This window comes from Triticum aestivum, chromosome 5B, assembly GCF_018294505.1.
Source record: "Triticum aestivum cultivar Chinese Spring chromosome 5B, IWGSC CS RefSeq v2.1, whole genome shotgun sequence".
Lineage (NCBI taxonomy): Eukaryota > Viridiplantae > Streptophyta > Magnoliopsida > Poales > Poaceae > Triticum > Triticum aestivum.
The window spans coordinates 689,204,320-689,222,737 of NC_057807.1; the positions used below are offsets into that span (position 1 = coordinate 689,204,320).

An 18,418-nucleotide genomic window follows, 5' to 3' on the forward strand; every position below is an offset into this window, starting at 1 on the left:
ATCCAACGGCGTATTATTTGCTTCATTCCGACACGCGGTTTAGAAAAAACGCGAAAAAACGCTCGCTGCCACTCGTCATCCGCCGCACCATTTTCAAAACTGCTCTTAGACCGTGTGGAATCTCGAAAACTGTTCAACATGTCGAAGTTGCGCCTAATTCATAGCTTTTCAACGGTATATTATACGCCTCGTTCCGATAAACACTCAAAAAATTAGAGCAAAAACAGTACCAGAAAAACACTGCGTACAGTTTTTTCCGACGCGAAGTTCACTAGTCTATATTGCAGTGCTCGTCGTCCAGAAGATGCAGTGCACTTGCGTTTCAGCGTGCAGTGCGGAAGTGATGTGCAGAATAGTTATTCTGCTAATATTAGCAGAATAGACTGTTTTCTAATGATGTCACATCTAGATGTTTTCTAATGATGTCACATCCAATCTCCCACAGATAGCGTAGCAACAAGAAACAAAAAAAAGTTGGGACAAAAAAACGGACCACAAACATAATGAACATCAGGTTAGATGTAATATAACTATGGCACATCTAGATGTGTCCTAAACAGACTCTATATATAATATATAGAAGCTAGACTAGATAGCACCAAACGGACTTGGTGACTAAAACTACTCCTACTCGGTCACGTACATGCAAGTCCTATTAGGTAATGGTCAGTTATCCTATCCGGACACCTGCGTACCCATGTACTGGAGAAGCCCACGTCGGGCTTAAATCCAACATAAACTCCCTATAATGATCTTATATGGTGTGACGGAGGGAGTAGATATGATAGTGTGGAATGCCCACAGATGCACCAAAAAACTGGAGTATACACCAGATATCTATATGTGAACATGATCACATTTTTACAATGAATAACTATGGTGTTGGCTTTTCGAATCCCATCCTCTCTATCTCGTCGAGCTTTTGCATGATCTCACCAATTGTAGGTCTCTCATGTTGGTTAAAAGGCACACATTTTTTGGCTATTCCAATGCAGCTCTGTACCTGTGGGTCATCCACGTCTATAGATGTATCCCACTACAAAGTTCAAACACACAGTAAGCATAACAGTTTCGATATATGTTGAGCATAAAGTAATACATATGTGCCACTTCAGATAGTTCTTTTAATATATTAGTTAACTATTATAACGGTATAAGGGAACTATCATCTAGAGCACGTAGCTGATGAATATGAGTTATACAGTGTCATAACTAAGCAAATTTCGAACATATGTTTATAAGACATGCTGAGTGATGTTTCATATTGACTTTGAAATATAATCCATAAGAAAACATCATGGCTCTTCTAACTTGTGGTAGCAATATTCTGAATGCATTATAAGTGATGAAATACTAATTTTGAGTTATGCATATCTCCGAGTTTTCAATTTTGATAATCAAAGGAAATTCCTGTTATCACATTGTGGACGTGAAAGCAAAATCACATAACGAACATGGAAAGTTCCTTCACAGTTTTATATTTATGATCATGAGTGTCAATGTTTAAAAAAAAATTGCTGTCCACGGTGTATCAAATTATTATACCACCACTACAAAGCGTGAGTGATTCCAATAAAAATGACTTAATTTTCCATGCATATCAAGTTCATGGAGTGCTCTAAAATTTCTTAAAACTATTATCATAATTTCTTAAATAAAACCCACAACGTTATTGTTGCTTGTACTATATAGCATATAACTACAAAATTTTAGTTTATTAAAAATACATTGAATGAAATGGAAAAGTAAAATATTCTTACATTTTCAAAATCAAAGTTATTACGCCCTGTTAATATTTTCATGATTATGATACCCAAATCATACACGTCCGACTTGAAAGTTATTTCTCCACTATCTATGATCTCTGGTGCAATACTCCCCCTGCATGACAATAAAATGGCTAATTTTAATGTATGTGCATAAAGTAAATATGACATACTTATCAATATCAAGAAAAAAATCTTGATAGTCTAAGCTTACGGTGTTCCACGAATGATTTTAGTGTAAACTCTTGATATGCCTTCATCAAAGCATCTTGATAGCCCGAAGTCCGTAATTTTAGGCTCCAAACAAGCATCCAAAATAATATTGTCGGGTTTTAAATCCAAATGAGTAATGCGTTTGTTGTGAAGATAGTCTAAACCGTGACAAATTCCCCTAATCATTTGGTACTGTGTTTTCCACTCATCTTTGTGAGATTTATCTGCAACAACGAAAAATTGATACAAATCTGATGCTTATTTGTCATACATCTCCAACAATTATGAATGGATTAGAGGGAAAATCGACCGCCTTCAACAAAAATGAAAAAAAAACAAGTTCAAGATTGGCAACGTAAAGCAATTTTGTATGTCATTTTATCCAATCAACATCTTCAGATTGTATATTTCCTAACTTGAGATGGTTTTATATATATACACAATTCGTTCTTCATTCTTGTATTTGGATGCTAAAAAATATAAGGGGGTTTAACTACTTCATAGGCTAATGTATGAGTGACTAGAAATGTTCGGAAGATGGTTGTTGGACCGTTCAACTATAATTGGCTGTAAAAAATATCTAAGGATGGTTGATAGACAATAATGTAAACAAGAACTGATTGAAAAATTGGCGTCACAATGATCCGTTGCAATGCCAAAGGAAGCATCTGAAATGTTATGTTTGGGAATTAGTAATCAACATGACATAAATAACCGGTTTAAATTTGTAAAAAAACAAACAACCCCATTTAATTAAATTAAATGACCCAGGTTTAAGTCTACGTATTTAAGAACATGCTTGCATGTTGGAGAAGTGTTTGTAATGGACGCATAGTCCCATTATTTGTATCCAAGTTCTCATAACATGAATTGGTGTTCCTATTTGAAGTCAAATTTTAGTTTGCCTGATAGGAAGCAAAGAAAAAGTTGCAAGCTTTACCTTTGAGATACTTCTGAAGGTTCCCGTTAGGAACATACTCAAAGCATAACATTCTTTGTGGTACCTCTGCCATCACATGGCTTCCGTTGAATGGCACAAATTCTCCGTGTGTATCAGCACAATAACCTAGAAATCTGACAATATTGTTGTGCCTTATCCCCATTAAACAGTTAATCTCGTCCACAAAAGGCTTGTCAGAGAAGCCCTGCAATATGGAAAGCTTTTTCACAGCCACCTTCCAAGTTCCTACATGTCCCTGTTTAGTAATGTATTTTTCACTTATCATTGACACTAAAATTTTCTCCACTATAAACATATATGTACAATTGCCACATGCAACGCAATTAAGAAATCATACCAGATAAACAACTCCAAACCCACCACGGCCGATCTCTTGAGAGAAATTTCCTGTGATGGATCTTATAAATGTATATGATAGCCTTGCCGGCTTTGCATTTGCATCAATCAGTATGTCCTCCAGGGTTTTAAGTTCAATTGCTTGATCACTGATTTCTATAATGCAAAAATTCCTCGAATAAGTCCAACTGTAATTCTTCTGTCTACACAGAGGCTACATGGAACCATGTGTTCTTGGTATGAACTTGTATGGCAAAGCTATTGTCTTGGACTATTATATTGAACTTCTTACAGCTCAAGAAAATTTGGATTGTATATGAATCTTTCTTACAATTTAAATATACCTTGATTTGGCTATCAAACATTTATAATACTGTAACAGAACAAAATGCAGCATTATTATATGAATCCCACTTATAGTTTAAAAGTACTTGGATTTGCCATTCAGAAATTTTAAACCTTTAGGATGGCACTTACCAAAAGAAGACAATAAGGTGCTGATGCTCTCTGAAGTTTGGCTGCTGGATTCTCCATCTTCATAAGACTGACATGAAACAAGGAACATTATGTATTAAACCACCTCACGAACGAAGAAAGTGTTTTCAATAAGGAAATAAAACTCAACACTACTACAATAATGAGTTTTATTGTCAACTTGACTATATGACTCGGTCTGTATGGAGCAGAAGATAATTTGTTTCTAAAATCTAACTAACTTCATCCATCAGAAATATCACTCTTACTGTTAGGAGAAGATATTTTCTCCTTCGAGATATAATATGATACACTCATGTGTATGCATGCAGGATTATGTTTTCTCCCCTCATCTTATAGCCATTTGTGCTCCTTATGGATTATAAAACATGCCTTCAAACAATCCATATTGCAGAGTGATGTCATTTACCTTTGCCATTTCATTTTCGTTTCAGGGATATGGATTTTACTTGCGCACTGCCTTCTAATCGAAAAAAACATCACGTTAGCTTTCCCTTAGAGGTGCCAATTATAATTTGTGTTGAGTTGAAAGACATGAAAGAAGAGAGAGAAGGACCCTTAGAGGTGCAATTATAAAGGACGCATACTATTGCTGGAAGGACGGAGCCTTCACGCAAGGAACATGTGGTGGCTACAACCTCTCCTCGCCTACCTTCCCCTTTGCTCCTCCGCAAGAACAGAGTTTGTAATTCCTGTAATTGCTACCTAAGATCGCTACAGCTGAGAGGAATAGATCCAGTGCCATAGCTTCCCCGTCGCTACTCTAACATGACCCCTACATGTAATTGTATAAAACCCATTGCATCTCCTCGTGCCATCTTGGAGGCACCATTTTGGAGTCCTCTCTCCCATGTTGGTCGTCTCACATCTCCTCGGTGAATCATTCATGGTGGTGGTCTCCGTCGGCTCAAAGTGTTTCTTCTTTGCTAATCTGTAGTGTGCTTGGTAGTCGTTGGGGTGGTGTGTCGGCGCTCGGCACCTTTATACCTCGTCTTGGGGGTGTGTGTTGTGTGTGGTGGTGTGTGTTTGCATCGGTCTGCTCGAATGTATTGCGGTGATGGTTGCTTTATAATATATAAGGCGGATGAAATCCTTTTTCGTCATAAAATCTGTTGCATATATATGGGTATTATTCCAAACAGTTCCTAATGCCCTTCTTCAGTGGCAAGTCATGGCACCTCACAGTCTTATCTCTCCTGGAGCATCAATGATCATAAGCATATATCATATCCTTGTAGATTTAATAGATGAGTTCATTCTTGATGGTTGCCAAGGAAATGCGTGCTTGATTGCTGCTTACCATACACAACAGTGAATGATACAATCTTGATTATTGAACAAATGCACTAGCTACCTCACGTCTAGGATGTGGGTGTGTGTGTTGTGTGTGGTGGTGTGTGTTTTTTGCATCGGTCTGCTCGGACGTATTGCAGTGATGGTTGCTTTATAATATATAAGGCGGATGCAATCCTTTTTCGTCATAAAACCCGTTGCATATATATGGATATTATTCCGAACAGTTCCTAATGCCCTTCTTCAGTGGCAAGTCATGGCACCTCACAGTCTTATCACTCCTGGAGCATCAATGATTATAAGCATATATCATATCCTTGTAGATTTAATAGATGAGTTCATTCTGGATGGTCGCCAAGGAATGCATGCGTGCTTGCCTGCTGCTTACCATACACAACAGTCAATGATACAATCTTGATTATTGAACAAATGCACTAGCTACCTTACGTCTAGGCTGTGGACGTACAGGAAGACTTTAGACGTGCGATCGAGATTAGATCGCAACTATTTTTATATCAAATAATGCGTTGGCCAGGACTTGATCCCGGGACCTTGTGGCTCCGATGTCATATTGAACAGATGCGCTAGCCAAGTTACTTAAATGTCCGAACTGACGAAGAGGACTAGGTAACATATTTTTAACATTAATTATGAAATTAAAGAAGGCCACATGAAGAACATGGGAGGACTAGTCCTTAATTACCTACCTCCTTGCTGCAGGGTTCTTCAGAGAGGTCTTTCTGTTCTTGACAAATCTGGTTGGCGACTTCGATTTCCATTTCCCGCTGGCTCATCTCCAGCACCAGCTCCAGCTGGTATTTCTCGAGCTCCTCCTCCTCCTTCTCCCTCTCCCGCTTCCTTTCCTCCACCTCGCACGACTCCCTTATTATCGCCCAATCCACCGAGGAATGCTGCATACATGTATCATGTGCGTTAAGATTACATGTGCATATTAATATATTCCTTTTCTCAAAAAAAAGATTACATGTGCATGTCCGTGTAGGACTAGAACTAGCAAATTTGCCCGTGCGTTGCAACACTATTAGATTTTTTGAAGGGTAAAACTATTAGATTATACAGGTGTGATAGAATAAAAAAAGTCTGAATCAAATGCCCGGATGAGATAAGGACTTTTAAAATGTCATTTTCACGAACTATATCCGAGTGATGTCATGATGAGATAAGGTACTTTTAAAAAGTCATTTAAAAAAATGTGATGGTCTTATCACGACTTGATCTCCTAAGGCGCCACAACAAAAAAAAATCACTGAGCAAACTACATTGATGGACACTATCTGAGTTAGACTGATGAATGATGTGTCTCTCCCTGACCTAGCGTAATGGTGTTTCTCATAATCAGTATTATCATGCCAGAATAAACATAGTTGTAGTTTTATATAGCTTACAAAAAGTAACCCACAGAAAGTTGTGTCAATTTTGGGGGGCTCAACGTTGTACAAGATATGAAAACCTTTTTTTACCCGACGCAAGGGACTAAATAAAATCATAAAACGACCTCTACAGATGTTCTAATAAAACCTATACGTAAGCGACGGTTCGTTATGTTCATTATTTATGGATCTATTTCAATTTTTTGAACATATTCTAAATTTTATGGACATTTTTTAAACTCCTGAATATGTTTTGAATAATATTATTTTAGAAAGCATGAACATTTCCCATTTCATGACATTTATTTGAAATCGTGATCTTTTTTGTAAAACATGAACAATTTTTTGAAATCATGATCATTTTATGTTTTTTCAAATGTTTTTTGAATTCACAAACAATTTATGATTTCTCAAAAAAATAACTCACAGCTTTTTAAAATTGGTTCTTTTATAAATCAAAAATTAATTTAAAAAAGAAAAAACTAAAACAAAAATGAGAAATTAAAAAGGAAAAAACAAAATAGGAAAACGGTGTGCTACGACCTACAACTGGGCCGGCCCCCCATTAATTGCTGAGTGCGGGGAGGATGCGTGCTTGCGATAGAAAAAAAGGAGAGGGGCGGCGATCAAAGCCACTGAGCCGCTGGGGCGATGCTGTTATTATGAACGTAGCGACTTCTAATAACGTGAAACCGAGCGCGATTTTGAAATAAAAGCGAACCGTTTTTTCAACTTACAGGTGGCATAGTGGGTAATTTATGCCAACTTCAGGGGTAATTCTAATGACGGACGACCAGAAACCCAATTTGCTTTATTATTAGGTAAAGATAAAGATTAGAGACCTACTCGGCTAGCATGTGTTGGCTAAGCTGATATCCTTGATTCTCTATTTCCAATCAAGTTTCTTTTTTGTGGTTTCTAGAGTTTTTTAGTCTAAAACTGATAAATCAGGTGTTCACACGTACAATTACTGGGGGAGATACGGTGGGGTACAATCTTTGCGTGGTCGTTGCATTTTTCGTATATATACCCCCTCCCCTCAAATAAGTGTACATCTAACTTTTTTAATCATGATCGTTGCATTTTCGATCTGTGCCTGTTCTCTGTACTATACATTATTGATGAACAGGACTGAAAAAATTTCTCGCAAAAAATATTTGTGCACTGTTTCAGGGAATATCAGGAATCTAGGAGCAATACACGCACGGGTGCAAAGCTGATGTATGTGCGCTGTTTCCGGGAATACCGATCAAGCTGCTGGCTTGCTTGTAATTTTTATTATTTCTGTTGTTTTTTGTACTGCCATTATTAAAGATTAATAGATTAAAAGTTTATTGAAAAAAAACTAGCTTTGCACCCGTGCGTGTATTGCTCCTAAATTCCTGATAGGAGATAGCATTCTAAAATTATCAATTGGTATCTAGAGCCCCGACGATTGACGATGGTCGACAAGAGCGATGAGTCCGTCAACTCAAAGTCCGGTGAACCACTACTCCATGCAGCTCACTACCTTGGTGGGAGAGATTCGCGTGCTTGGTGCAAATCTCGAGGAAGTCCAGATTGTGAAGAAAAATTTCAGTTTGGTGTCAGAAAAATTCACGTACCGACATCGAGGGCATAACCGTAACGAAGGCGATCAGACGCGTGTGGACATGAGAAGAAAATGTTTGTATCTATCGGAAGGGCAATGGAGGAGATGATAACCATCTCCTATACTCGCATGCAGATTGGCAGCCACAAATAGCAAAGGAAGGCATGACAGTTGTTAACGCTCAAGCAACACAAAGTGCGGCGGACACACCAAAAAAGGAAATCCACAAGGTCATGGTAGGGTCGATCAATCTAACAAGCTAAAGCCATGGGACTTGGATATGTCAAAGGTTAGGTGCTATAACTGCAATGAGATGGGTTACTTTGCGAAAGAACATGCGGAGCCTAACAACAGGAGATCGAGGCAAGTTTAGCAAAACAGGGAGATGACGGTCCAGGTCTTCTAATTGCCAAAGTTTGCGATCTTGTCCAAACGGTGGTTGTGAAACCAAATTGAAAGGTTCTACTTCAGGAGAAGAACATAATACCGAATTTATCTGAAATCAAGAACGTGTCGTGGTATCTAGACACCGGTGCCGGTAATTAAATTATGAGGTGCAAGGAGAAATTCCTCGAGCTACAATACGATGTTGAACTATTCAGTGCTGGTTCAACTATTGATATTTGTGGACATCGTTCTGTCCTCTTCAAGGTTCTCACAGGTAAAAAACGCATACTCCCCGGAGTATACTACATTCCACTGCTTCGCAACAACATCATTTCTGTCGAACAACTTGACGAGAATAAATGCAAGGTGGATATCGAGGATGGAGTGATGATGATCTTCGATAAACTCCAACACATGCTAGTGCATGTAAATCGCACGCGGAACAGTCTTTATATCTTCACTCTTGATCAATCTCAACCAGATTGTTGGCTCGCCAATAGTGATGATGATTTGTGGTTATGGCATTGCTATATTTGGACACGTTAATTTTCACGCTTTGAAGATGTGGAAGATGGTATCTGTGATGCCATTCGTCGACCATATCGATCGAGTATGTGCAGGTTCTTGATTGGAAAATAACACCGGAAAGAATTCCCTGCTCAGTCAACTTACCGTGTAATGGTTGCACTTGTGCTGCTTCATGGTGACCTATATGGTCCGATCACCCAACAACTGACACAGGAAAGACACATTTCTTGTGGTAGATGACTACTCAAAAGACATGTGGATCGTTCTCCTACTTCCTTAATATGAGACGTTTCAAGCTTTCAATAAAGGTGAAGGCAACAGAGATAGAACACAAACTTGAGGTCCGCCTTTACAGACAGGTCGCAACAGAGAATTTACGTCGATCGACTTCAATGACTACTGAGAGAAGATCGGCATAAAAAGTTTCCGCGTGTGACCTTATACACTGTAGCAGAACGGGGTTATTAAAAGGCACAATCGATATGTCGTTGACATGGCAACAAGTTTACTAAAGATCAAGAACATGTAGGGGTCTTTACGGGGAGAAGCTCTCAAGACGGTGGTCTAACTTCTCAACTGGGCTCCACTGAAGTTGGTGATCGACAAGACTCCATATGAAGTGTTTTACAGACATCAGACGAGTGTGTCTCATCTACAGACTTTTAGGTGTGTGGCACATGTGAAGACGACAGAGCCATATCTCTCAAATAATGCCTATCGCAGCAGCAAGATGGTGTTCATCGGATACGAGAGAAATTACGGCACCAAGTCATACCTCTTCTATGACCCACAGACCATGCGTCTATAAATTTCATGCGGCGTTGTGTTTAATGAAAACCATGCATGAAACTGGGGCACGATAGTCGATGATAGTCCAAATGGTAAAAAGTTCACGCTTGAATTCCCAACTAATGATGATGTAAGGAGGGACGTCCGGGCGTATAGCTAAACGCCCAAATCAAGGATACCACGGTGGGAGCAATCACCATAGTGACGACATCAACGACGATGCACATGGGTCGCTAATTGATAGCAACAACGATGAGCACGACATTGGCGGAGGTCTCAATGACGAGAACAACAATGCGGCGCATGGTGATTATGATCACCACACGGTACATATAGATGACGATGTTCACGATGATGGTCATGGTCACGACGACGAGGATGCCAACGAACCGACATCTACCACTCCCAGGACTCTGTTGTCTTCCTCAAGTGCATCGACACCGACGCAATTTATGTCGCCTCCTTCACAAGTGAAAATGGACTCCTCTGGCCTTGTCACTACAAGACCCTCAAGAAATACTACATGTACGCAAAAGCCAGTTACGCCCGAGTACTCCGTACTTGTTTGCTAGGAGTTGAGGAGTTGACTAAATTTGTAAAGACGAGCAGAAGTCGTAGCTGGATGCACACCATAGATGAGGAGATAAAGGTGATTGAAAGCAATTACACATGGTCTTTGGTAACACGACCTTCGAACCATAAGGCCATATGGATTGAAGTGGGTTTATAAGTTAAACAAGGACACAAAGGGTGATGTTGTCAAGTAAAAGATGAGACCCGTCGCAAAGGGATACGTACAAAAGTCAATGAGTTGACTATGAGAAGGTGTCTGCATCGGTTGCTTGACTCGAGACGGTGAGACTGCTCCTAACTATGGTAGCATAAGAGTATTGGTAGGTTCATTATATCTATACCTATACCTACTAATTAAGTGTGGGGCATTTGTTCTCGTCTATCATTAAATTGCCCATGAAATTGGACCTAAAGGCATGTACAATGGTTGATAAGATAGTCTTATTTTAAGTCTTGCATGTAATTTAGAGATGCCAAAAAAATATATCTATAATGGGTCATCTCTTAGTCTTATCATTAATAACTAGCTATTCCTAAAAACGTGATGAGACATATTGTGCTAAGAGATCATCCCTTGTCTTCTCTTAAATAAGAGAAGACAAGCCTTTTTTTATGAATTCTCTTTCCTCCACCTCATCATCTATCCTACGTGGCATTGCTAAGATAGAACCATTTACATGCCCTAAATTGGCCACCAGCCTATCCATAAGTGATAAAAAACGGTTTGTTAAAAACTGGATAAATAGAAACTTACACAACAATGTACGCGCCCTGCACACACGCCTCCTATTGCACCATCGAGATCCAGCCTTGCACGGCATGTCTCGTGCCTAAGTCGACCCCTTTTAATTTTCTTTTATCTGTTAATAAATTAAAAAATATTTTTGTTTCTTAGCGGCCAGCGATGGATAACAGATGTATTTCATTGAATCCATGACTGAGATGGCATGAAGAACGGCGAAAGTAATGCTGATGAGGACTACGAGTACTCATATTTGATATCCAGATAGAAGAAAAAAGCATACCCGGTGCTTGACATCCGTTGGGTTGATGTGAGGAACGAGAGGAGGAGACCGTGGGGATAGAGCGGTTGTGAGGGAGGGGCTTGAATTGGTACGGCCGATGTTCACTTGGCGGTGGCAATCACGGGTAGTTTCAGTCAACTCCCGCTCCTTCGATTTCTGGGAGCTCGAGTAATTCAACTCCGCGACTCCCCTAATTTTACACTCTGCTAATAGCCAGGTTCTTATTCCCATAGCTAAGTTGAGGAGATGAGAAGCAGGAGGGCTAGCTACCGAACACGCCCTGAATCGATCCTATTGTTGTTACTGCGAGCCAGTGCTCGTATGGTACGTACGTCAACCTGGCTAGACGTGTGTGCACTGTTTCAGTGAAGAACGATGAAGCTGCTAGCTTGCTTGCTTCTTTCTAGCTTTACGCTTGTGCGCGTATTGCTCCTGGGAGGATACGAAGGATACGAGCTAACGTTCTAAAACCAACAACACAGCAGTCACTGATACACTCACGATGTAATCTTGATTATGAATACAGAAAAGGCCGAATGAAGAAGATGGGAGGACTGGTACTTAATTCTCAAATCTCAACTACCTACCTCTTTGCTGCGAGGTTCTTCAAAGGGGTCTGTCTGGTTGGCGACCATTTCCCGGTTGCTCATCTCCAGTATCAGCTGCAGCTGAAATTCTTCGAGATCGTCCTCCTCCTTCTCCCTCTTCCGCTTCTCCTCCGCCTCCGCCAGCTCCCTTGTCACCCTATCCTCCACAGCATCCTCCTCCGGCGACCGCCGTCTCTCACTCAGCAGCTCGTCCTCCTGCGAGAGCCTCCTCCGCTCCATTCCCTCCTCCTCGCCCGGCCCCGGTTGCCGTCTCTCGTCCCCCGCTGCCTCAGGGAGGGTCGGGGGCCGCGTCGGGACGGATTCAAGCCAGCTGGACACCACCGAGGGTTGCTGGCTCTGCTCCGCCACCTCGTCCTCTGCCCTCGCGGGGGGGCAGTGGGGCAGGCGACGACGGGCCTTCCCCGGACCCCTCCCCGATGCGGAGCTTCCTAAAGAAGTTCTTCATGCCGCCGGCGAAACGGAAGTCGTCGTTGCCGCTGAAGCAGCAGCTATTGCCTACTGGTGTTGGTGGTTGGAGGGCGGACGTGGATCGTGCATGGCCACTTACGCTGTCCGGAGGGATAACTTCAGCCAACTATCGATCGCCTCGCCTCCTAGATGAAGACTTTTCAAAATGCCCAACGCTAGGCGCCGGTGCGCCGGCCTAAATTTGGGCCGGTCCTGCGCTAGCTGTTGGATGTCATGTCCCTCAGCCATTGGATCTTCTTCTTCCACCTCTCGTTGACCTCTCTGTCGCTGCAAAATACACCCCGCGGGAGTCACGCGCCGCCACCCCCCTCCCCCTGGCCGCACTCGCCGTCCTCCTCCCCCGCCACACCTGTCTCTGGTCGTCCTTGCCGGCCACCGCCCCCTCGCCGGTCGTCCTCACGAGCTGCAAAAAGGCTGTTTGCAGCTCCCTGGAGACATCTTTTCCAGCATGGATGGCCGCCCCTCGTCGCGTTCTATGAACTACCTGTGAGCTTGTAGCACTCGACTCCGCGGTCGCTGCTCGCCGGACCGGTGGTCGCGGTTCATAGCCCTGGCCAGTCACCGGTTGCAGCACCTCAGCTTCGCCCCGTTGTAGCAAATTTTCTTGCCGGTTGTAGCACTTTTGGTCAATGGTTGTACCACACTTGGGGGTCGCCTGCCATGGTCGGGGAGTGGGCGCTGGTTCTAGCAAAACACAAAAGGCTGGTTGTAGCAAAACTGGCGATGGGTTGCAGCTTTGCCGTTGCCTGTTGTAGCTTTTCACGTTGTTTGTAGCTTATGTTGCCTCCGGTTGAAGCCTTTTCTGTTGCCAGTTGAAACTTTTTCCATCAATGGATGTAGCTTTTTTAGACGCCGGTTGCAGCTTCTATGGGGCCGACCCAGCTTTCGTCGTCCCTCCGGTTGAAGCTTTTTTTTTCTCGCTGGTTGCAACACCTGCGGTCGCCTTCACCAGCTCTGGCGGATGCTGGTTGTAGCACCTTCTTCAGGTGCAGCTCCGCCCATGGAGGCAACTTCGCCGGCCACGTCCGTTGCAGCTACAGCCGTCACGGAGCAGTAGTAGATGGAGGTGAGAGAGGGAACAGAGGGGAGGACCCTGGCTCGGGGGTTGGCTTCGAGGGTGCTCGCCGGAGAAGAAGAGGGGGGGGGGGAGAAGATGGCTCGTCGGAGGAGATCGCCGAGCAGGACTTCCATGGCAGCTAGGATGAGGGGAGAGAAAAAAGACCAGGTGAAAGGGAAGGAGAAGGATGCGGGAGATGGGAGGTAGGGAAAAAGATTACGTGGTGGACCTGTCCATCCCCACTTCCCCAGTTTCAGTCGTTGTAGCTACGCGCGCCTGGATGTGACCGGCCGAAGCTTTCGGCCGGTGCGCCGGTAGTAAACGTTTCCCTTTTGAAATAAATGGTATTTAACTCTTTCATGCTTACTTTAACTAGTTATTTCGGTTTTCTACTGACTGCTTTAACTATAACCCCAGCTCTATTTATTGGGTTGAACAAAAATACGCCTTATTTGAATTGACTGAATAACTATAATTCAAAAAAGAAAAATATATTTGGGATTCCTAGCATTCTACAACTCTTTTCCAGACTAATTAGGAATTCTTTCCTTCTTCACTGAGATTCGTGGATAATTTAGAGTACTACTATATTTAGTGATAGATCATACCTTTTCTTTATCCCCTTGAACAAATCGAAATGATTGAAGTTTTTCAATTTGGAATCGTCTTAGGCATAATTCCTATAATTTAGCAGGATTATTCATGACTGCATATTTGCAATACATGCATGGGCATCAGTTGGATCTTTGATTGAGTATGTTTTTTATTGACCTCCTCCAGACCAGTTTAGCGGCCTGTTATAACTAGGGACCTGCTACTGTGAACGTGTGGACACTACTGAAATTTTCCTATACGCTCGGTGCCGATGTCTTCGCGGAGAGCCAAATCACGGCCAGCCGACAAATATACACACGCCGAGTCACACTCGGCAACCATGGCTTCACGGCAACTAGCCAACGTTGTCGACACGGAGTCACGGTGAACTAACAACGCACGGCAAATGGCGCTGACGCAGAGAGCGTTTGCCAGTGGGATTTCTGTTGGTTTTCGTACTATGCGCAATAAAAGTTTCCAAAAAAGGAGAGCTCTAAAAACAGCGTTCTACGGCCACATGGCAAAGAGAAGCCACGTGGCATGCCAACACTGCATCACGGCCTTGTACCGCAACGTGTGTTTGACGTCGGAGAGTATCTTTCGGGCTGATTTCATGAGGGCTTTTGTCGCATTGTCTTTTTCATCATCCACACAAAAAAATACTTCCTACAAGAAAGCATATGCCAGTTAATTACAAGAATTCGGATATGGGACAAAGATACTCACGATAAGTCCAAATTATGAGACCTTTTTCATCGTTATTTTGTGCCTACTAGGTAGGCTTTGTGGAATTTTACCGTGTTCACGCACTTCTTTTTTTTAATAATCCCTCATGTTAAGGTTTATGGAGCAATATTTATTTATTGGAGAAAACCCCTAAAAATGGCAGTGGTATCGCATATTAAAGGTGCTAAACACTTTCCATAAAAGAATCAAGCAAGAAGGTTGAAGAAACCGCCGTCGCCCCGCGTCCAGAATGAACGACGACGTTCCATGCAACCTCAATCGCTCACATGAGCGGTCGTTTGGCTCGCCGCCGCCTCTGGGAGATCAACTATTTTCACCCCGTCGAAGTGGATCGTGGATCATACGTTCAGAGCCTCCAAAAACTCATCCCGAAGGTAGAACCCTAGCCACCAGAGCCCATACGATAAGGGGATCAACAAGGAGAAGGAGGGGGTTCTTATCACCGTGAGGGGAACGCGGTCATCATCTTCATCATCACCGTCTTCATCATCATCATCATCCACATCCTTATCATCTGCAACACCAAGATCCCTAGTGGATCCTTCGGTGTATCGGTTGATATATTCATCCATGTATTCATTTACCATTACCATGATGATTGTTGTTCCCATGTGTGAGTAGACCCTTTGCTCCCGGGGCATGGATGAACCCTAGTGCGTAATAGGATGTATTGATATTAGGATTCAATATCATCTTTGCATGTTTATGTTGATAATCTTCTTGACGTTTGGGTGAAGTCGACGATCCCACGTATGTCGAATCTGGATGGATGGTTATTACTATTGGCTAACTGTGTGGTTGTGGAGTTGGGTGACGTGACATGCCCTTTCTCCCTTTGTAGCGGATAGTTGCAACAGGGGGTTATAACGGAGACCACTTTGGCGGCGTCCACAGGGACCTTTTTCCCCTTAATCACGGTTTGATAACCGGAGTGGGGAAGAAAATGTTGGAAATATGCCCTAGAGGCAATAATAAATTAGTTATTATTATATTTCCTTGTTCATGATAATTGTTTATCATCCATGCTATAATTGTATTGATAGGAAACTCAGATACATGTGTGGATACATAGACAACACCATGTCCCTAGTAAGCCTCTAGTTGACTAGCTCGTTGATCAATAGATGGTTATGGTTTCCTGACCATGGACATTGGATGTCGTTGATAACGGGATCACATCACTAGGAGAATGATGTGATGGACAAGACCCAATCCTAAGCCTAGCACAAAGATCGTAGTTCGTATGCTAAAGCTTTTCTAATGTCAAGTATCATTTCCTTAGACCATGAGATTGTGCAACTCCCGGATACCGTAGGAATGCTTTGGGTGTACCAAACGTCACAACGTAACTGGGTGGCTATAAAGGTGCACTACAGGTATCTCCGAAAGTGTCTGTTGGGTTGGCACGAATCGAGACTGAGATTTGTCACTCCGTGTGACAGAGAGGTATCTCTGGGCCCACTCGGTAGGACATCATCATAATGTGCACAATGTGACCAAGGGGTTGATCACGGGATGATGTGTTACGGAACGAGTAAAGAGACTTGCCGGTAACGAGATTGAACAAGGTATCGGCATACCAACGATCGAATCTCGGGCAAGTACAATACCGCTAGACGAAGGGAATTGTATACGGGATTGATTGAGTCCTTGACATCATGGTTCATCCGATGAGATCATCGTGGAACATGTGGGAGCCAACATGGGTATCCAGATCCCGCTGTTGGTTATTGACCGGAGAACGTCTCGGTCATGTCTGCATGGTTTCCGAACCCGTAGGGTCTACACACTTAAGGTTCGATGACGCTAGGGTTATAAAGGAAGTTTGTATGTGGTTACCGAATGTTGTTCGGAGTCCCGGATGAGATCCTGGACATCACGAGGAGTTCCGGAATGGTCCGGAGGTAAAGAATTATATATGGGAAGTCCTGTTTTGGTCACCGGAAAAGTTTCGGGTTTTATCGGTAACGTACCGAGACCACCGGGAGGGTCCCAGGGGTCCACCAAGTGGGGCCACCATCCCCGGAGGGCTGCATGGGCCAAGTGTGGGAGGGGACCAGCCCCAGGTGGGCTGGTGCGCCCCCCACAAGGGCCCAAGGCGCCTAGGGTTTGGGGAGGGGGTGCTTCCACCTAACTTGGGGGGCAAGTTTCCCCTCTCCCCCCCCCCTGGCCGCCACCCTTAGATGGGATTGGGGCTGCCGCACCCCTTGGGGTGGAAACCCTAGAGGGGGCGCACCCCCCTTCCTCTCCCCTATATATACTTGAGGGTTTTGGGGCTGCCTACACATGAGTTTTGACCTCTCCCTGGCGCAGCCCTGCCTCTCTCTCTTCTCCTCTCCCGCGGTGCTTGGCGAAGCCCTGCAGGATTGCCACGCTCCTCCATCACCACCACGCCGTTGTGCTGCTGCTGGACGGAGTCTTCCTCAACCTCTCCCTCTCTCCTTGCTGGATCAAGGCTTGGGAGACGTCACCGGGTTGTACGTATGTTGAACGCGGAGGTGCCGTCCGTTCGGCACTAGGATCTCCGATGATTTGGATCACGACGAGTACGACTCCTTCAACCCCGTTCTCTTGAACGCTTCCGCTTAGCGATCTACAAGGGTATCTAGATGCACTCTCCTTCCTCTCGTTGCTGGTTTCTCCATAGATAGATCTTGGTGACACGTAGGAAAATTTTGAATTTCTGCTACGTTCCCCAACAGAAAAGTGGTGGCGTATGGGATACGGAGATACCACGAGTATAAACGTATGTGTACCGGCTCCACCCACAAATAGAAACATGTAAAGTGGCTTAGGAATACGAAATAGCTTTGTGTTTAGGCACCGCCGTAGATGCACACTAGGTGAGATTCCGTACCCCTAGGAACTCTTTTAATCATTTGTCTCAAGTCTAGTTATTTTTATCTGTCGTTAATTTCAAGCTTATTTATTCACCTTTACATTGCAACTTTATTATTATTACTATTCTGGATCACTTACAATTTATAGGCACATCATTTGTACCTTGCAAAGGGCTAGAGACTAATTCATGTGCTCCATGTGGGATCAATACTCCTACTTTGAAAAGGCTACAACTAAACCATGTGCACTTGCAGGCTATCAAGCTTTTTTGGCGCCATTGTTGGGGAGCTGAGCACTTCTAGTCTTTGTTCTGAGTTTGGTATAAATACTGTGTACTAAGTTGTTTGCAGGTTCGGAATAATCATGGCTGAGTATGGACACAACTGTCAACTTGCAGCATACGTCTTACATGTCCATCTATTCGAGAAATGTTTACATCGTGGGGTCCTAATCCCATCGGTGTAGCTTATGAGGTGAACCCAAGTGTTCTCGAATTATTGCATGGTAATAGTTTAATGGTGAGTATCATTATCAACATTTGCAATTTTTTGAAGATGTATGTGGGACATTTAAATTGATTGCTTTGAGTCCAGATGACAAGACCCATCCGTTAGCATAGCATATTGATCGTTCAGTTTTATTGCTATTGCTTTCTTCGTGTCAAATACATATTCCTTCGACTACGAGATTATGCAACTCCCGGATACCAGAGGAATGAATTGTGTGCTATCAAACGTCACAACGTAATTGGGTGA

At 43.1% G+C, this 18,418-nt stretch overlaps 1 protein-coding gene across 1 annotated transcript; it reads right to left on the reverse strand.

Annotated features, from left to right (window-relative positions):
* Nucleotides 1-561: 561 nt before the first annotated feature.
* On the reverse strand, nt 562-12,527 carry LOC123117696 (putative receptor-like protein kinase At4g00960). The gene is made up of 8 exons (XM_044538397.1): nt 11,936-12,527; nt 5,772-5,975; nt 3,754-3,820; nt 3,278-3,432; nt 2,920-3,175; nt 1,981-2,203; nt 1,761-1,881; nt 562-1,036 (listed from the first exon to the last, which is right to left on the reverse strand). The coding sequence occupies exons 1-8, from the start codon at nt 12,173-12,175 to the stop codon at nt 875-877; spliced, it is 1,428 nt and encodes a 475-aa protein (XP_044394332.1). The 5' UTR covers nt 12,176-12,527; the 3' UTR covers nt 562-874.
* Nucleotides 12,528-18,418: the final 5,891 nt, after the last annotated feature.